A 21,457-nucleotide genomic window follows, 5' to 3' on the forward strand; every position below is an offset into this window, starting at 1 on the left:
AACTGCTGTAAAAATTAGGGCTGTCAAAGCAAACGCGTTAATATCGCGTTAACTCAAATTACTTTTAACGCCACTAATTTTTTTGTCACACGATTAACGCATGCGTGTTCTGTATGACCCTCGACCTATCCCGTAGTTTGCCAGACCAGGAAGTGGCGCCGTCGTGATGCAGTACAAGCGAGCAGAAATGGATAAAGGACAGAGACTTTTGAATGACAGGTTCAGCTTTCAGATCATGTCAGTTAAGACTGAAGTTATTTTCTCCTGCTGTCGACATGAATGGAGTTACAGGAAGTTCGTAGAGTCTTATATAGTCCGCACCACTCGCTGGCCATGCACACCGCTAATGCAGAGAGCCGCCCCCCTCGCCATGCTGGGTTTGTTTACAATGGAGACACTCAGACAACTCTGCAGGGATGGACTCGCTATCTGACATACCGGGCATTTCCCAGTGTGCTGACGCACTTTTGGGTCAGTATGATTTATTCATTTATTTAGGCTTTTATATCTGCCATGGACCGGCACCACAGATGCGCTAACTAAAGGTCTGTTTATCCCCGCTCTCATCCCCACGCAGCTCCTGCTTGAAAGTGAAAGCATTGGGAAAAAATCGAAACTTACTAAATCGACTGACTAAATCGATCGACTGGAACTGTGAATAAATGCCAAATTTAAATAACAGTCAAACAAGATGCTGCAAAACTGTCAAAGACTCTGCAGTCCCTGTAGGAGATTGTCTGATGCTGGTGAATGTACAGCTGCATCATGAGGAGGAGGAGGAGACAGAGCAGCAGAGGCTGGTGTGTGACAGGAGAGCAGAGGTTAGTGAATGAGCTCTGTAGAGTATCAGAATATAAGCTGAAAGCATTATTAGATTGTGGGTCTCCTTTATTTAGGATGAAAAAAATGGTTTTAGATTAAATCTGTAGCTCTTCTATGATCTGAAGAATGAAGAGATGCTTAAGTCCTCTTAGTACACCTTAAAAGTTCTCCACTGAGACTTCTTTTACTTTGTGTGTTCATGAGTTTTGAAAAGAAGCTTCACATGTGTGTTTATTGACATCATTCCAGTAAATCTACTGGACTGATGGCAGTCATTTCTTACTGTCAGCATTTATTTTACATTTGGACTACATTTTTTAGTTTGAAAGTAAAATATGATAAATAATAGCAGACATTTTTAAGTAATTACTTGCTTTTTCTCTGGAGCAGGGCAGATGTGTCCACCTTACTCACATCAGAACAGTGAAACACCATTAGATGTGTCTGTGCCTTACTGCTGAGCTCTCAGCAGAGACTTGACTTCTTTATGTCCATGTGTGATGATGAGATCTGTTGTTCTGTGTTCAGCTGCTGAGAACAGAGGAGGTAACTTCTAGAAGTCTAAAGTTTGACTCTACATTGTGGTATTATTTAGCAATGTTACATTAAGGTCAGTATCTCCATCTGTTGTGGCTTGAGTTTACCATGTTATGCTCTCAGCAGATTTTTGAAGCGTTCAGTATCTCTGAGCTCAAACTAGAGAATTTTCTGGACTTTATCTGTTGTTGTTTTGTTGTTGTTGACATGAACAAACATTTGCATTTTTGTCCGTTTTTGTTGATAAGGGTATTTAAATCTTGAGAAATAGTACTGTAAGGTACATTTAGAACAGACAAAAAAGTGTGATTAATTTGCAATTAATTGCAAGTTAACTATGGAATTTGTGAGTTTAATCGCGATTAAAAATTTTAATCTATTGACAGCCCTAATAAAAACTTAAAAGATTAATATTTTTTTTCCTGCTTTTTTTGTGCATAAATCTCTTAAACAACTTCAGCTGTGCTCAAAACTACCAAACATCCAATCATTGTGAGGATTTTAACCTTTTAAATGCCAGTTTGATTACTTAAGGTCAATGTTGTTTTTATAAACAAAGCAAAAAATTGTGAAATCTTCCTTGAACCAAATGTTCGATGGCTGGGGCATTATTTCTAAATCCAGTTCATACATTTCAATGATTAGCCAAAATATTGACTTTGATGCATTTTTAGTTTTAGTGTAGCATTTGATTTAAAATTTACTACCCTTTCAAGACATTAAGGACAAAAACGTCCACATCCACAAACGGCAATAAAAATAGTAAACATTAATATTTTTTTTCTTCTTTTTTTGGGTCAGATCTTTTGATCAACTTCAGTTCTAATCAAAACAATCAATTATTGAATAATTTTCAGGATTTTAACCTTTTGAATGCCAATTTGATTACAGGATGGTCATATTTTTTTCTAAAAAAACCCACACAAAACAGTAATTATTTTCCAGAAAACTAATGTTGGGGGGTGGGGGGTGTTTATTTAAATCAGTCCTGGGTATGTCAAACATTAGCCAAAATATTGACTTTGATGCATTACTATTTCTTGCATAGCATCTGATTTAAAATGTACTACCCTGAGTCCATGGGGACAAAAACGTCCCATTGACTCCCATTCGAACCACATTTTTGATCTCATAGCCATTGCTTGATAATATGTATTCTGTAATGTTATGGTTTCATTTTTGAGAACAATAGTCATATTTGTCATTTTTACTGTTCATCACTATAATCAGCCATTTCTCCATTATAGGCCTATGCATGAAAAACACTGTCATTTCATTAGTTTATGTGCTTGTGTTATTGAGCTTATTAGGCTTTTTCAAGATAGTGTTTATATGTGTGCATGATTGAAAATGATTGAATGTTTGATAGTTTTGATCACAGCTGAAGCTGTTTAAAAGATTTATGCAAAAAAAACGCAGAAAAAATAAAAATTTGTTAAGTTTTTATAGCAGTTTTTTGGAAGTGGACATTTTTGTCCTTAATGGCTTTAAAGGGTAGTAAATCAAAGCGATGCCAGAGTATTAAATGTGCTCGTGTACTTCTCTGTCCTCTAGGTGTTTCTCAGACTTCCAGCCAGTCCTCTGGTCCTCTGGCATCCTTGACCACAGCTGGAAACCTGCGTCGTCTGAGCCTCGGTGCTGAAAATCTGACAGGATCATGGGAGCTCAGTGTTAGTTCTCTAAATTCTTACTCTGTAAAGGTCACAGGTTAGTAGAACGGGACATTCTATAATGACTGATTGTTTTCAGGGCTCATGCTTGCAGCCTCATTCTGTATTTCTTTAAGGTCGAAGTCCAGTGAACTTCATCGTCAGCACTGTGGAGGCTCATGAAGGCCCACATGCGGACTTCAGTAAAAAGGAAGGGCGTCCTCTTACAGGTCAGACCAATACTTTGATCACCTTTATCTATGAACCAGTCACCCACAGCTTCTACAGGGTCCATGTCTGCAGCACTCCATCCATGCTAGAGTCCAGCTCTGATCAGCCCTCGTCCTCACGCTCTACCCTAACCCTGCCCAACCAAAGAGCCAAATTGTTGAAAAATACCTTTGCAAGAGCCACAATTTAAGAGGTGAAAAAGGCCAAACAGCTTGAAGTAGCAATAGAAATAAGTAAAAGGTGGCAAAAATGGGTGAAAAGGGGCAAAAATGGGGATAAAATGTGGAAAAATGGCCAGAAAGTAGCGAAAATGGGTGAGAAGTGACAAAAAATAAGCTACAGGTGGCAAAAAATGGTCCAAAAGTGGCAAAAACATGAGAGAAAAGTGACTTGAATGGGCAAAAAGCAGTCAAGATTGGCAAAAATGGGCAAAAAATAGAAAACAAGTGGTATGTTATGGCAAAAAGTAGCTTAAATGGGCAAAATGTGACAAAAAAAAAAAGGTAAAATAGGGCGACAATTGGCAAAAAAAACTGGCAAGAAGAAGTGGCAGAAATTTGAGGACAAAGGAAACAAGTGGTATTTAATGGCAAAAGGTAGCTTATTTGGATGACAAGTGGCAAAACATGGTTGAAAAGGGCAAAAATGGGATAAAAGTGGAAAGAAAGCAGTTTCAAAATGGCCACAAAATAGGACAAAAGGGGTATTTAATCGCAAAAGATTGCTGAAATGGTCAAAAAGTGGCAAGAATTGTGAAAATAGCAAAAAGAGCTTTTTAAGGTTTTCTGGGGGAATAATATTTAAAATTAAGACATAAAAGAGCCACATGTGGCTCCAGAGCCACATGTTGAGTATCACTGCTCTAGATCTTTCTCTTTGGTGGACCACAGTCCTGAGTAACCGAGGAGTCGGTCCAGGACTAACTTTGAGTTGCTGTTCCTTTGCTTCCTGTTGGTTAAGGCTGGTTCCACATCAGGGATCTGGTTCCAAGTCCACCTGACCCTGACGCCTGTTTCAGGATGGCAGTGGGAGACACGGGCTGGATTCTTTGCATGTTGCATGTTTATAATATTAACGACAAGAAGAGACGTGTGATTCATAGTGAAATTACTTGTGAACCGTAAATCATAGTCACGTACCTCTGTTGTGCCATTCTAATGATGCTATCCACACCTTTGCCACTCATACAGAATGTTTTCTAGCAAGCCTGGAACTTGGCTGACTTTCCAGGGCCTTTAAAGGTCACATATTTGTTCCCTTTAAGTTTATCTTGGTCTCAGAGGTCCCCAAAACATGCCTGTGAAGTTCGTTGCTAAAAAACACTCCAGTATTGGATATTTGCATGTCTAAAAACTCCTCTGTTTCAGCCCTGTCTGACTCCGCCCCTGACTCCACCCCTCTCAGGAAATGGATCTGGTTCTCCCGATCCTCCAGCAGAGAGGAGGATTAGGAGAGGAGGGCGGGAGTTTCTTCCAAACAGGGAGGATCAAAACAAAGCTGGGGGCGGGGCTAACTCCCCACATGACATCATAGGGGGAAAATCTGAGAACTGGAGGGATTGTAGACGGGGACACATATTATTGTTAGAAAAGCCTGAAAAGTGTTGTTTGTTTGTTTGTTTGTTTTTTTGTTTTTTTTTATAATAATGTGCAACCTTTAAACATTAAATCCACACCAGTAACTCTGATATCAAACGTCTTTTTATCCATTTATGATCCAGTTTTCGACTGTTCCTGCAGTTAGTGGCTAATGCTGTCACAGTATTGTCTTGTATCCCAGAATGCATTGTGACGGGCACTGATAACCAATGGCTGTTCCGTCGTCACATAATGATTTGTCAAACAGAGCATGTGCACAGATTTAGAATCTGTAGAAGAGAGCCTGAATGAGTCACAGGGGAGAGAGAGACACAGAGAGGCCGTGACGGGTCCCTCGGAGTCTCTGCAGACAGGGACACCCCTGATATCTCAGGACTAGTGTCCACTGATGGGTAAATCTCAGTCATTCTCACAGGATCTCTGCAATTAGCTCATCCTTATCAGAAAACCAGAACTGTTACCTGGAGATAAGCAGAGAATAAGTCAGGATTTTAAGGGTCCAACACATTCTAGTGTGAAGTCTGGACGTCTGACTGATTAATTCCACGATACCACAATAATAATCAGCTCTTTAATTTTCCTCTTAGGTGGGAACGTCACCCTCCTGGTCACTGTGACAGGAAATGACACTGCAAAGGTCACAGAGGTCACACTGTTTGACAGCTCAGGGCCAACGGAGGTCAAAGGATCACCGCAGGTATGTCAGCGGTTAGCCAATGACTGTTTTTGACATCTTTGATATACCATATGGACAAACATCCTGTCCATTATTTTGTGGTCACAGTCGGTGGGAAGCGGCGACTACCTGGTGACCTTCAGCGGCGTCCCAGCCGGCACCTATGTGGTTCTTCTGAGAGGAGAGGACAGCAGCGGGTCAATGCCAACCACCTTCCAGAGACAGGCCTCCACCCAGATTAAGACCTCTGGCATTTCTGTAACTGTGAGCTCCATCAGATCTCCTGTACCCGTACCATCTGTCCCATTTCTGACAAGCTTAATCCTCAGAGAAGAAGTCAGTAGAACTTTTCTGATCACACGGATGATGAGGAAACATCAGTAGTAAGGATTCCTCTTTGAAATGACTGTTGTTTAATAAACTTGATGACTTGAGTCAAATTAAAGATCCTCATGGTCAAAGTTACATGTGTAAGCCAAATTAGTCCAATTAGGAGCCCCAGGCAAAGACTCATATTTGGCCTTAGCCTGTTTTTCTAAAAGCAGTCATGGCTGGTGAACGACATCTTTCAAAGCTTTTCTTTTCTGTTGAAAAGTCACAGAATGAGCAGACAAACCTCTGTAACAGACCTGAACACACAACCAACAGTACTAGCTGTTTAGAAGAGTGTTAACCCCTGGACTTCTAAATGTTTCAATATGGCTGTAATCCAGGCTTAACATCAAATAAATATAAATATAATAAACGCCCATGATTTGGGCACTGTCCATTCTGCCACAAATCCCAGTTTCTATTTTTTGCATGTCATATAACCACACAGTAATCTATCAGTTATTTTTCCCTTATGCCTATATGACCTGCCTAATCATGACTAGCTTAAAGCTCAGAATGTGGTGGTTTAGGGTCCTGGATCTTACACCTCAGAGTTATTTGGGAGATCAAAATCAGTCTTGGTCCATTTCTGCATTAACATGCATGCACTAAAAACACCCTTTATACTTGATGCACATCAGTAATGCCTTTATGATGAGGGTCCTCTCCACTCTTGTGCCTCTCTAGAGCGCTAACATCGCCTCTCTGTTTCAGACCCAGGCCAACAACACCAGCATAGAGCCGGGCTCCACCATCTCCATCCCGTTCACTGTGGCCATCGTCACTGGTGGGGTCGTCGACAACTCTTCTACTGAGACGTTCACTGTACGAGCCAACAATGACCGCGGCTTCACTTCAACTTTCCCCAGCACCGTCAGCGCGACCGAGGGCAGCGGAGGCAGAGCCAACGGCACCGTCACCTTAACAGTACCGAGCAACACTGCAACAGGAACAGACGTGACCTTGACTATCGAGGCAGAGAACGCAGCCGCCACTGACATCAACTTTGCTGTCTTCACCCTATCTGTGACGGCCGAGGTAAGAAAAGAACAGAAAGAAAAGAAATGAGTCTGTTTTTCACTGTTTCCCTGGATCTAGGTCAGAATCTCTCATCCAGGTCAGAATCTCTCATCCAGGTCTGAATCTCTCATCCAGGTCTGACTCCCTCATCCCTCTTGTGTCTTTAGGTCAGGGACGTTACCCGTCCAGTGTGTCAGGAAGTCAGCACATCAGGTCTCTGTCCGTCCTCCATATTGCTCTGCTCTTCCTCTGAGTGGACTTTCATTGCCAACCTCACTGATGGCATCAATGGAACAGGTATCGACAGTATCAGCATCCGCACAGGAAACGGCACCCTCAATACGAGCATGGCGACCGGAGCCGGGGGTGAGAACATCACCGTGGTTACATACAGCGCCACCTGCTGTTCACAGAGGGTAGTGCTGGTTGCTGTGGACAATGTAGGAAATGTAGGGACATGTGAGGGTCAGGCCCGAGTCAATACCACGGCCGCTCCTGTGACTACAGGAAGTCCTGTGACTACAGGAAGTCCTGTGACTACAGGAACCACGTCAGTTACAGTCAACACTACATCCTCTGGAGGACTCGCCCTTATCACTTCGTCCTGTCTCTGGATCTGGGTCGGTTCTCTCCTCTGGATGGTCCACGGATAAGTGAGTGTCACCTTACTAAGACAGTTTCATCCCTCTGTGTCACATCTGCTCTGTAGGACAGGGATCACCAAGAGGGCCACAGTAATCTGTCTGTCAGTACCAAAGAGCCAAGTTGACAGATACTCTCAGTTTTACTTGTGATTATTAATAATTTGGTGAAAGTAAGAATAAGTTGCTTCTATGATCGTTTATAATACCTTCTTAATGGTTTTGGAGAAACAAGCTGCTGATTCAATGAAGGGGACATGATTGTTTTTGCTTGCATAATCATTTTTGGAGAGCAGTGGTTCCCAACCTTTTCAGCCTTTCAGCTGTACCTGAAGGTGGTTGAACAGCCATGATCATTCTAGAATAGTCTTGTGCAGAAAAGGCCGTCCATAAGGGGGATAAAGGGGGAGGTTTCTGGGACCAAGCCAAACTTGGGGCCCATGGAGGTCAGAAAAATCATGGTCCAATGTGAAGTTAAGCTGCGATAACCATATTTTAAATTTGATCTAAATAATAACCACTCTTATCAAAGAAACAAACATCTCAATCTCTTCATTTGTGTAGTAAATGTCCTTCTTAAAATGAAAAGTACTTTTGTTAACAACATGTTTAAAATGGGTGAAAAATTACTTAAATTAGTTATTAATGGCAGAAAATGGCAGAAAAAGGTGTTGAAATGGAATTCTGAAAGAACATAAATGGGTTAAAAGCCGCAAAAATTGGATACAAATGGCAAAAAATGACCAAAAATTAAATAAATTGACAAAAATGGGTACAAGAAGTGGTAAACAGGGGTTAAAAAGTGGCTTAAATGGCTTTAAAGTGCAAAAATTGGGAGAAATTAGGTGGGCTGAGATAAAAAAAAAAAAAAAAATTAATGAGCTGCTAAAATGTGATAACTGTGGTTAAAATGGGCAAGAAGGGGTACAGAAAGTGGTTACTAGTGCCAATAATGAGGCAACAGGCAGGAAAAAGTGGTAGAAAGGGTTTATAATTGACACGAATGGGTTTTAAGTGGAGAAAATGTGTCAAAATTGGCAAAATTGGTGTTAATAAGAGATGAAAAAGGGTTAAAATCTGGTAAATTTTGTGTAAAGAGGCAACAGTGTAATTTAAAAAAATATTCATCATCAAAAAGGTGGAGGAGCTTAAGGGCTGAAATAATTGTGAACAAAATTTCATTGCTTTGTGTACTTTTTCTGTCTTTTGTTTTCCTAACTGTAATGTTGGGTTTATTTAGTCTCTAGTCCTTCATGTCTGTAGATTTATTGCAGTAGATGCAGAACAAACTCTCCTTCCTTCAAACTTTCTCCTGCAATAAAAACAGTTTCAGAAAAATAAAACGCCTTTGTTTGACCCTTTTTACTTCAATTAACAGGAGGAAATCATTCTTATTGATGGTGAGAATGTATTAGCTGATGAAAAGTAGTGAACGGGACTATAAATATCAGATAATAAATATCATAAACACTGACTCTGTTAACATCCTCCCATCAGGAGAGCAGAAAACATCAGCTACATGGTTCATCAGGACAAACAGACGTCTTCATTACATCCTGATGATTTTTGAAGCTTTTATTTGGAGCATGAAGCTCCTCTGGTAGAGAAGAGTGGCCGTGACACTACCACGACTTTTCAACAGTCAGTGAAGGAGCAGAGCACCACGTTTAACCAAACACTGACTGCATGACTACACTGTGGAAATAATCCTGTTCTTAAGCCACAGCATGCTGAATCATTTTTTAAAGCTCCATGTTCTTCTAAAATGTTCCCTTACTCTTTAATCCTGAACATGAACGCCTCCTGAGGGGGTGACGATAACAGAAAGATGCTCCCTGAACCTGGACGTCCTCTTCCATCATGTTCAGTTCACCATTTACTGTTTATTCCAGTTTTTCTCCACAGCAGTGGTGGGCGTATCGATATATCAATATTTACAAAGTACTCATTTGGTATCGAGTACTTCTAAAGTATCGATATTAAATGAGTACTTTGATAAAACATCTAACCATGCACCTCATCCGTTTGTTTGGGGTCGCTCTCCTCTGTTGTGCCAAAAGTCCGCTGCTGCACTGCTTTCAGTGTCACGTGACTTTGGCGACCATTCAGATGGAGCAAACAGGCACAAACACACTGAAGGCATCAGCACAAAAATGGTTATAGTCCTCACATCTGTATCAAACTGGAGAGATCGGCAGAAATAAACTGCTGCAGCTTTGTGGCATAACGTTCCACAAAAATGCCAAGGTGAGTCAGCATTTCCAGTGTCTAATAAGGGTGGGACTCACAGAGTACACCACGATACAATACGTGATACATGGTCCATGATACCAATATTATCACAATACAGCGAAACTGCGATAATCGATATATTGCAAGAAAATTGTACAACGATGCATCACAAAATATGTCTTACTCAAGAATAAAATATAGTTGTAAAATGGTCAAGTGCAGGATTTCTCAATTTATTCACTGCAATTTAGTGTGAATTTCGCAGAATTTGACACAAACTGAGCTGAAGACTGAACATGAAGTGCATAAAGTCTATAAAGAGTCTATCTATCTATATATATATTAATAAAATTATAAAAATAAAGCTATCTTTGTGCAATCTAAAGATGAGGATTTTCCCCATTTGCTGCACTAAATTAAAATTCTGTCAGGTTTTTTTAAGAAAAGAGGAATAAATCAATATAAAGTGAATGTACTCCAATATTTTATATTTCACGTTATATCAGTTTTTATGTCATCATGTACAACCAGGTGTTGGTGCAGGGGGCTATGGGAGACGAGCTGATCCCCACGTCTAGCTGTTAGGACTGATGACTGTTTTGCAAAGGGCATGACGTGACAGGCCACAGAGTGTTTTTTTTGTTTGTTTTTTTTATCGTATTACTGAAGCCGCCATTCTTTGGGTCACTACACGGCGCAGGTCCTTACAAATAAAACGAAGTATTGACTGTGATTATGTTTGCATGAGTAGACAGCAGCAGAGCTTTCAACATGCTTGTTTGTTGACGTTAGCCGTTAGCCGTTAGCGGTAATGCTAACAAGATGATGCCCAGCTTAGCTTGCAGATTCGTCGTGTTGTCTGGGTTTTTCACTCTGGCATATCCTGCAAATGACGGTCTAACTCCTGTAAATGTCTGTACCATCTTTAATGTTCTGGAAGCCAAAGTAAGTCCACATATCCACTATTGAAGCAACAGAAGTCGCTCTGCTGGGTAGGTACGAGCAACCGGCCGCTCAGACCAGAAGGCTTGTGTGATCTCGTTGTCTAAAGCAGAGGTTCTCAACCTTTTCAGCCCGCGCCCCCCAAAATAAAGGTGCTAGAGACCGGGGACCCCCACTGTACCTGAAGGTGGCTGAACAACCAGGAACATTCAAGAACAGTCATGTGCAGACAAGGCCGTCCATAAGGGGTTATAAAGGGGGAGGTTTCTGGGACTCAGCCGAACCAGGGGCCCATGGAGGTCAGCAACCATGGTCTAGGTTAGTTAGGCTGCGAAAACCATATTTTATATTTGACCTGAATAATAATCACTCTTATCAACAAAGAAATATCTTTAATTATTCATTTAGCCTTCTTTAGATGAAAAAACTTTTGTAAAAAACATAATTTAAATGGGTTAAAAATTGCTAAAAATTGTTCATAATGGCTAAAAATGGTTAAAAAAAAAAAAGGTGGTGAAAATGGATTTTTAAAGAACATAAAAGGCCAAATTTTGATAAAAGTGGAAAAAATGACCAAAAAATGGGTTAAAGTGGCAAACCGGGCATGAAAAGTGGTAAAAGGCTATTAAAAAGTGGATGAAATGGCTTTAAAGTGCAAAAAAATGGTGGAAATTAGGTGGAACGGGATGAAAAATTGATAGAAAAGGGGAAAAATGGGTTAACTGTGGTTAAAATGGGCAAAAGGATGGGAAAAAAATCAATTGATAGAGGCATGAATGGGTGAACAGAAGCAACAACAGGCAGAGAGAGGCAAGAATTGGTTTAGAAGTGACAAAAACAGGCAGAAAAAAAGTGATGGAAAGGGTTTAAAATGTACAAAAATGGGTTTTAAGTGAAAAAAATGTGCTAAAATCAGAAAAATTGGTGTTAGAAGGTGATGAAAAGGGTTAACATTCGGTAAAATTGGTGTTAATAGGCAAAGCATTATTTTAAAAAATATTCTTCGTTTTTTTAAGCCATCTTGCGACCCCCTCCCAGTGTCTCGCGACCCCAAAGGGGGTCCTGACCCCATGTTTGAGAAACACTGGTCTAAAGAGAGAAGAGGGGAGAGTCAACTGCCAGCGGCGATGCCTGCCAGGCCAGGGGGTGAAATTACACCACAAACTACCGCATCAAAAAAGTGAATTATTAATTAATAAAATATCAATACTGCATTTAAAACATCGATACAGTATCACGCCAGGAAGTATCGCGATATTTCAGATCCATGTCTAATCTTCAACGCTCACTTTCCAACTAAAGACACTGAGGGCATTTTTCATTGAGCCAAAGCCCCAGCTAGTACCGTTAGTAATAAAAACCAAAGAAACAAGTTCTGTATCTGACTCTGATGTAGGTGCAATTTATTTAAACTGACTTTGAGAGCTTCTAAATCTGTTCCCCTTTATTATTGTTTACTTGTTTTTCACCAGTAATTTGACTGCCTTTTCCAAAAATTTAGACTGTTGTTTGCAGCATTTTCTCAAACCACACATTGAATAGTCCACAGATTAATTCACTGACTGAAACAGTCCAACCACTGGGTACAGTGGGGCCTATAAAACAAGTCCCATATTACTAACAAATATAAATTAAGTTAAAATCCAGCTTTGAAATATGTTTTACTCTGAATACTTAGTTCACAATAAAAAAAAAAAACTATTAATTAACCCTTACCCTGTTCAAAAAAGTAACTTTTTGTTTGTTCACTACAAAGTTTGTACCATAGACTTCCATTATAAACACATTTTTTGACCTCCCATGTAAAACAAAGTGAAAAAATGATTTTCCCTGTAATTTCCCATTTTTCTGCAGCAAACTTCATGAAATTATGTAAAAAAAAAAAAGACCATTACAAAATTGACTCATCCTATCACCTCAAACTCCACTCACCAAATCTTGCAAAATAACAGCATTTATTAAAACAGTTAGCAAACAACAGAACAAATAATTGAGTTGAACTGGGAAAGAGTGTGTGGGTGTGGGTGTGTGTGTGTGTGCGAGCTCCAGGGTGAATTAAACAGCTATAAAGAACATTGAAACTTGTCTGACTCATATCTGCAGTTATTTTCCTCACTCACTCATACATGCAGAAGTGTCTGGGTTTGTGGTTTCCTGCCTCAGAGCATCAAGTTATCTCTACCGCTCTAACCATCCTCCCTTTTATGTGTGCATTGTTATGTATGTATTTCAGTAGTTGAGGTGAGAGATTGAGCTGTGCTGATTCTAGAGACTCACCTAGGGGGGCCTTACGAGGTCAGAGGATAAATCCTCCTCTGCAGAATCTGCATCTTCAATATTCCACTGAGAAAGGGAAAAACAATTTAAATCCCAGAAAGTGTGTGCGGTTTCTCCAGCAGTTTTAGAGACAAAGTCCAAGCAGAAGCTAGGGGATGGTTCTAAAAAAAACTTTATTTTTTCAAACTCAGCCAAAAATGTATCAAAACTCTCTAAAAGCCAAGCGGAAAATTGAGTTGCTGACTCAGCTGATTACAGTTGAGAACTGAAGGACACTAAAGTTGAAAACTTAAAGCCCTGTTGGCAGGAAACAGCAAACTTGACACGTAAGATCGACTCATATGCATGAGTATATTTGACATTCATGAGGGAAAGCTCCCATAGAAAACGTTTGGGAAGGGCCGGACTTTAATATTTAAAGTGGGGGTATTATGCCCTTTTCAAGGCTTTACACCATCTCTCTGATACCCACGCAGTAGCTTCACATGGTTCACAGCTCAGAAAACTCCTCCTGTTTCTCATAATGGCGTCCTGAAAAACTCCTATTTTAACCTCCGTCTGAAACGCTTTGTTTTCACTGCTGTCTCTTTAACACCCCCGCTTCACAGACCTGCTTTCCTTCAATTGGCTGATTTTCTGGAGGCTGGCCAGCGGCAGGACTCAATGTTTTGTGCCTGTCCCCTCCAATGTGGCTATATTGCTATGCTAGTACTTGTAAACTTTGAATGAACCGGTCCGACTGAGTAAAATATGGTGAATTTTGATACACATCCATACGTGTTAGACCCGGAGTCTGATCCTGATCGTTTGGAGAGAGAGGGAGAAGAAAACCAGCAGCAGCAGCAAAGGGTAGAGCAGGATGTATCTGGTTGGTAAGTGTTTAATTACTAAATTATTAAATGGCTACATGACTAAAAGGCCTTGTGGGGAGAGGCATCTGGCTGCAGACCTCGAGCAAACCTCTACGCTGGGGCGTTCAGCCACAGACCACTTGCGTGTGTACTTGGTCTGAACCAGCAGGTGGCGGTATGCACATAGCTGGTTTACAAACCCACTAAGGAGGAGAGAGAAAAAGAAGCTACCATGGCAACCACTGGGGTCATGACCTGAGCAAAGATTGTTTTTGTTTTGACCCGGCAAAAAGTCCATCCTGCAGCCATGGATGATTAAAATCACTCTTTGAGATGCCAGCAACTTCACTCTTCGTATCTGCACATCTACTACAGCTCAGAGGATTAAATGGGCTCGTGCTGTGCAGATAAAACGGTTTATAAGGTGACAGGAGACTTTTATTGCCTTTGCACCTCCTCTCACTGACTCCAACTAGTGTTCATCCGTAAGGTGACTCACCACAGACCATTTATTGACTGGATGATGATTTCCACCCTTTATTGAGGAAAAATGTGAACAAACTGCTGCGCTGTGGAAAGAAGTTTAGTTTTTACGCTGACGTCATAAAGCTGATACAACGCTCTGTCCCGTATCCGAGCGGGGTTGCATTCACATCTCATCCAAACTGAGCCAGAGTCCTCTTCAATCGTGTCCAAGACCACCTCCCCAAGTGGGCCCGGGCCTGGTGCCCAGATGCAGTTCGTTTGCATTCACACTACCAAAACAAACTTTGGGCTCAAGTGCACTCGGATTCAGGCCGGGCCCCGAGTGTGAAAGCACCCTTAGTTCTTGAATCATATCCATACCCAAACCAACTCAACAGCATGCACTGAAAATTCATTCACCTATGTAATGTTCTGTTTACTTCTCAGCTCAGTATGGCCCCAGCTAATGATGACCCATCAGCTCCAGGAACAGGAAGAACCGAGCTACGCCACCGTAAGCTTCTCAAAAACAACGAAGACCCTCTCTACTCCAAAATTTAGCAAACTAAACGCGACAGACCAAAGACCAAAAATGATGAAGAGGAGGATGACGTGGAATACTCTGTGGTCAAAATTACAAGTGCTCGTTCCCTTCCAGAGTGAGTTTGTGTTTTTGTGGGTTTTTTAATTTTGCTTTAAATGAGTGTTTTACTGTCACCATTTAATCGCTGTTATGTTTCTGCTTGTTCTTAATATTGTGATAATCTTTTTCATTTTTATTTCTCAATTTTTAAAAATGTTTTTTCTAGAACAAGATGTCAAGAGGTTGTTGAGGACAGCCAACAAGAAACCAAGAGCTTAAATGTAAATTAAAAAAAGAAAAAAAATGGTTTATCATAAAAACCTGTCTCTACCATTTACTGCCATTCATTTAGATGGAACGTCTTCAACCAGGAAGGGGCGGGGCCAGCATTTCTTGCAGAGCACCTGGATGGATTGTTGTGTTCAGTTATAAAGCATCAAATTAGTCCTTTATTTTTGAGAAAGGTTAGTTAAGCTGGTGAAATTACATTGCTGGTGTGGAGGCTTGTATTGACTTGCTACAGGTTAAAAAAATACAGATTTTGTGCGATTATTATGATTATTTGCATGAAAAAAATCTCTGGTGAGCAAGGACCTTTATGATATTTAATTCACAGCTTTTGCATTGCCATCACAAGTTTTTTTTTTTTGTCTTATAAAGTCTGCACACTCTGTGGTTATTGATGTTTAATGTAGATAACTGTACTGATGAATGTTAAAAATATCTGATATCTTTTATAGAACAATATTAATTTAATAAAATCTCTCTAAAGCTGTGAGGTTGTTCAAGTTCAGTATTTTATTTTCCTTGTTTTATTCAGTCTGAGGTAGCTATCAGGCTAAACAACAGTCTTTGTTACTGTTTGTCTGCTTTTTGGTGTTAATATCAGAAATATGAAAGGTCTATGAGTCGTACTCTGGTCTGATCTTTTTTAGTCACACCTTCAGAAAAACAGTTCAGACTGAATTTGTTTGTTAATGCTTTTATGTATTTTGGCAACTTTAGTAGGAGTTTTTGATAATGCTGACAAAGCAATATTTAAGTGCAGAACTCGCTTTGTTATAATCCAAAGTCATTCTGTCCATTATTTAGCCCATTTATTCTATTTGGGGTCAAAGGGGGCTGGAGCCAATCCCAGTGGTCATAAGGTGAGAGTACACCCTGAACTGGGCTCCAGTCAGTCACAGGGCTGACATGTAGAGATGACCAGGTGTGCTCACATTCACACCTAAGGGCTAATTAAGGGTGACCAATTAACTTAACGAGCATGTGGACTGTGGGAGGAAGCCAGAGTACCTGGAAAGAAAGAGAACATGAAAACCACAGGAAAGGCCGTGTATGATGGCAGTTGGAATCAGAAACCTTCTCACAGCTAGGTGACTGCAGTAACCACTGCTCCACTGTGCAGCCCACATTCAGACGTCATATTTGAAATTTGCTACATTTACATGGGAGCTTTAATTCAGAATAAGAATTAAATCCTCTTAAAAAAGATAAAAAATGACCTTGTAAACACCTAATTTCAAATGAAAATGACCATTCCGAATTAAAATTAAATACAAAGTAGCTGGCTGGTTTATTCTGATTTTAAATCCGAATTGAATAATTCCTCGATCATGTATACGTTCATTCCGCTTTAAATTAATTCTGGTCGTACGGTTTTCTGCCTCCCTTCTCCTCCTCAGCTGACGAAAGTGAAGCAGTATGTTAACATCGAGCTGCTGTTTCAAAACTATAATCAAAATCAAAGCGAAAATAGTACTTATTATGTGTTCTTCCATGTTGTAGCTGAAAAGAAAAGAAGCAGGACCCGGAGTTTGTTTTCTTCCGGTAGACGTAAATACGTCACGTCCGCCCCTGTCCAATCAGAACCCTTCCCAACCCCCAAACCTTGAGCGGGATTAAATAAAGGCGGTCAAACGTGTTTTCCATGTATACCTCAATTTGGAATTACTATTTCCATGTAAACGTGAAGGAGAATACTTCCATTCCGAATTATTTAATTCTGAATAATTATTCCGAATTAAAAAACATCATGTAACCATGGCCGTTGTTTTTTTTGATCCCCATTAGCTTCAGCATTCACTCTACACTGTTCCTCCTGGGGTCAATAATCAGCATTTCATAGTGAACTGAAGATGGATCATTCTAATCTGGCTTTTGATTTAGAGGGATTTTAGAGTCTTTGTTTTTAAGTTTCACATATTTTTTAAATTATATCCTGAATATTTTGAGTTGTATCACTTTTTAAACATTTTGTGTTCATCTTTTTTCATGTTTAATTTATTGTGCTAATGATTTCATTTTATTTTTGTTTGATTATTTTAGCATGAAATTATTCTTTCTTAGTTTAGACTTGTAAGTTTTTATGCGTTGTTCATTTCTGTTTTATTTCCTGTTTCTGTAATTTGTAAAGCCCATTGTGCTAGAGCCTGACCAATTTATTTATAGCGTTTCACAGATTAATCATCATCGGCCAATATGTAGCCGATTAACTTTTATTGCTGCGCGGGGATTTTGTCTCTCTCTCTTTTTGCTCCTGTCGCTCTGTGTGTATCCGTATGGAACTCAGCCCGAGTGCCTGGCCCCTCCCCCTCAGACGCATAGTTCAGCAGCAGCTCTCCCTCACTCAGTGTTGACAACTTAGTGACTTTGTTGCTATATTTAGCGAGTTTTCAGACCCTTCTAGCCACTCTTTTTCAAAAAAGCAACTAGCGACAAATCTAGCGACTTTTACTGGTGTTACTGGAGAGTTTTGGAGACTCTGACGTGAAAGCATACTCTTCTTGCTGAGCAGCAGGGGCTGCCATCCCCGTCCCTAAGCACTCACAGGCCGCCTCTGCCCTGCTGCAGATGGACTCGGCTTGTTTCGCTGCTTGCGCATGCCGCGCGTGCCAGCTCTGGTTCCTGCCGGTGCATCTTTCTCAAAGGGCGCAAGTTTTCTGCCTGTCAGCTGGATCACCCTGCTCTCACGCCCTGTCCTTCTTCATAAGTTTTACCTCAATAAAACCCCTTATAAGAGCAAATTGATTCAGTGTAGAGTGGAAGTTTGATGGTAACTATTCAAAATACAAACCAGAAAAGCATTCATACGTTGTTTATCTTTCCTGTGACATATTCTACCAGTGTGGAGACAGAAAGTTTCACTAATAGTAGATCTTTAGAGAACAAAACTTTATAACACAGGTGCATTTAAGCTTGTGGCCTTCCTCAGGGTTATCAAGAAACACATTGTAAACATATATGTGCATATTTGCCACAACAATGTAAATTAGGCTCTCCATTTATCATTTTCCTGTCTAATATGGTCCACAGCCAAAATATAAGACTATTATACAGCATTTTAACGTTGTCTAAGTTGCATCTTTGTGAAATAAACACAGATAAATGCAACTGGTCATTCACATGTCCACTTTTGTGTTCATGCACTGTATATATCCTGTGTATATCAATGTTCTTATTTTATATTTTGGCCAAAATATCGGTTATCGACCGATATATATCGGATATTGGCTTTTTTTAGCCCCCAATATGGGTATCAGCATCGGCCCCAAAAATCTCATATCGGTCGGGCTCTACTTTGTGCTGCATGCTTTTATAAATGAGACGTTTTTGTATAAAGTGGAATTTAATTGAGTTGAGTATGTGGGCTACTTTGGTTTGATATTTTATGGGAAAAATGTTGATAAAGTTGCACTTAGATGTGATATTGTGTTATTCCTGCATTACACACAGTCATGAAGGATCATCCTCTCCTTTAGTGTAGGTTTATACAACATAATTTTAGCAGTTTTAAATGTTGGTACTCAGTACCGTAATGTTTTCATATATTTTATGGTGGTAATGGTAATAACTTTATTTGTATATCACTTTTTTAAAATAAGATTTACAAAGTGCTTTGAAACATCATTCAGAACAAGATGGGCATACCCCAAGGCTCAATATTAGGCCCATTGATTTTAGCCTTTTTATTAATGATCTGCCTGAAAGCTGTCCAGGGGCTAGCTGTCAGCTCTATGCTGATGATACAGTCATTTACACTTCAGCAAAGACACCAAATGAGACAACTGAGAGACTGTCTTCATATATGAACAGGGTATGTGAGTGGCTTAATCAAAATAAGCTCACTTTAAACACGAAAAAGACAGTCTCTTTGTGTTTTTTTTCGATCAGAAAACCAAAACAATCAGCAAAACCCAGAGTAACAGTCCTGGAGGAAGAAATTGAGATGGTTAATGAATTTAAGTTTCTAGGTGTAGTTCTAGATTCCAGACTTAAATTTGATAAACATATCAAACAGGTCACAAAGACAGTAAAAAGAAATCTCAACTGCTTTAAATTAATAAGGCATCAAATACCAGTAAAAGAAGCACAACAGTTTATGCATGCAATGATGTTTTCACACATCATATTTTGTCACAAACTGGGATTCCATTACACTTGGAAATGCGCAAAATCGAAATAGCGCAAAAAAAAAAAAAACCTGGTAATGGAAAGTTTTTACGCTTTCACGAGGAGGTTTTTCAGGCATTTCGATACAGAAATATATCGCAAAAGTGCAATGGAAACACTTTTTCCGCATTTACAAGTCATGGGGCGTGGCGTACAGTGTCATGTGATCAGTCACTCCGAGACAACATGGCGCGATACGCGTAGACAGAAGAGACGAGACTTTTCTTATCATACTTCTACCCTTATGCGTGGCTTTTGCCATACATACAGCCCTTACCTCTGAGCTATCATCCGTCGCCTTCATCTTTTGTTCAAAATTATCAAGGCAACCGCCGAAGATGTAACCAAAACCGTACCGACACGCAACAGGTTTGTAGCATCAAACTTTCCTGCAGCGGATTCACGCGAGACGAGATTTTATGAGAATTACAAGGCCTACGCCCAAAACTCCCTTTAACGGAAACCCATTCAAAGCGCAATTGTACTTAATCGAAATTTAAGAAATGTTGCTGTTATTGTACGAAAAACCGTAATGGAAACCCAGCTACAGTGTGGAGCCAAGCCTCCCTGACCGTGATTAAGCCTGTTTCATCTTTGTAAAACCAAACATTAAAAATAATGGATAAAAACACAGGAGGTGGCACCACTGTCACATACTGAAGCAGTATAATTAGCTCAGCTTTGATAATTTTATAAAATTCTCCTGTTTGAAACTGTTTTTTAAATTTTAAAAAAATTCAGCACCAGAAATGTGCAAACTTTTTAAAAGGCAAACTGGTGGTAGAACCATCAGGGGCTCAGCCAGTGGTGTTTGTAAACTTGCCCACCGTACAACCTCTCTGGAGCAGTCAGCTTTTTCTATACGAGGCTCTCAAATGTGGAATACATTACCAACTGATATGAAATTAACACAAGACACAAAGACTTTCAACAAAAATGTTAGAGTGGCTCAAACAAAATCAGAGATGTGAGCACTTTTAACTACTTCATGTTTTGCTGTAATTTTATGCAACTATGATGTCAAATTTTACTATTTTGTCTTTTCTTTTGCTTTTTTAATCAATTGTAACTGTCTAGACGCAATTTCTGTGTGAACTTGATATCTTTACTTTTACCTTCTTCCATCTTCTAAAAGCCTCACTATCCAATCCAATCCAAATTTATTCATAAAGCACATTTAAAAACAACAAAATGCTGACTGAAGTGAACTGGTCACGTGACACCGTACGTTACGTCCCGTGACCTGTAAATGCAGAAAAAGTGTTTCTGTTGCACTTTTGTGATATAGTTCTATATTGAAACACCTGAAAAACCTCCTCATGAAAGCGTAAAAACTTTTTAGCAATATTTTAGGGTTTTTTCGAAATTCAGGTGTTTCCATTACCAGTTTTTTATTGCTCTATTTCGATTTTGCGCATTTCCAACTGAAATGGAAAGCCAGCTTGTGATCAGAGGATCGGAGAGTCCGAGATAAAACATGGGGTTTTAAAAGGTCAGAAAGACAGGGAGGAGCCAGCCTGTTTAGAGACTTTGGAGAAGTTTAGAGAAGTTAACAACAAAATTTTAAAATCAACCCTAAAATGCACAGGAAGCCAGTGAAGAGATGCTAAAGTTGGGGGAAATGTGGTCAAATTTACGTTGACCAGTTAAAACACGAGCTGCGGCGTTTTGAACAAGCTGTAAACGATTAAGAGAGGTTTGGCTGGCACCAAAATAAAGTGCATTGCAATAATCTAGACGAGTTGTGATAAAAGCATGCATAACCTTCTCAAAATCATTAAAAGATAAAAAGGACTTGACCTTGGATAAAAGACAAAGATGATAAAAACTGGATTTTACATCTGCATTTATCTGTAGATCCATTTTAAAATCTTTGTCCATTATCACCCCCAAATTTTTAGCAGAGCCTTTGAGATAAGGCTCCAGAGAGGACAGATCCACACTGGGGCTGGTACAGCCGCCATGGGGTCCAAAGACAATGACTTCAGTCGTGTCCTCATTTAGCTTAAGAAAATTGAGAGCCATCCAGGCTTTAATGTCTCTGAGACAGTCCAACAGTGGGCGCAAGGCGTTGGAAGCTCTGGTTTTCAAGGGTAAATAAAGCTGTGT

At 39.9% G+C, this 21,457-nt stretch overlaps 1 protein-coding gene across 1 annotated transcript in view; it reads left to right on the forward strand.

Moving 5' to 3' along the window:
* Nucleotides 1-7,946, forward strand: part of LOC121508667 (von Willebrand factor A domain-containing protein 7-like) — a 48,711-nt gene extending 40,765 nt beyond the window's left edge. The window contains exons 13-18 of the mRNA XM_041785660.1: nt 2,914-3,066; nt 3,146-3,238; nt 5,425-5,534; nt 5,622-5,777; nt 6,600-6,923; nt 7,073-7,946. Coding sequence (XP_041641594.1) covers nt 2,914-3,066; nt 3,146-3,238; nt 5,425-5,534; nt 5,622-5,777; nt 6,600-6,923; nt 7,073-7,558 — 1,322 coding nt within the window. The 3' untranslated portion in view covers nt 7,559-7,946. The remainder of the gene's footprint in view (nt 1-2,913; nt 3,067-3,145; nt 3,239-5,424; nt 5,535-5,621; nt 5,778-6,599; nt 6,924-7,072) is intronic.
* The last annotated feature ends 13,511 nt before the right edge of the window (nt 7,947-21,457 follow it).

Source organism: Cheilinus undulatus, linkage group 4, assembly GCF_018320785.1.
Source record: "Cheilinus undulatus linkage group 4, ASM1832078v1, whole genome shotgun sequence".
Lineage (NCBI taxonomy): Eukaryota > Metazoa > Chordata > Actinopteri > Labriformes > Labridae > Cheilinus > Cheilinus undulatus.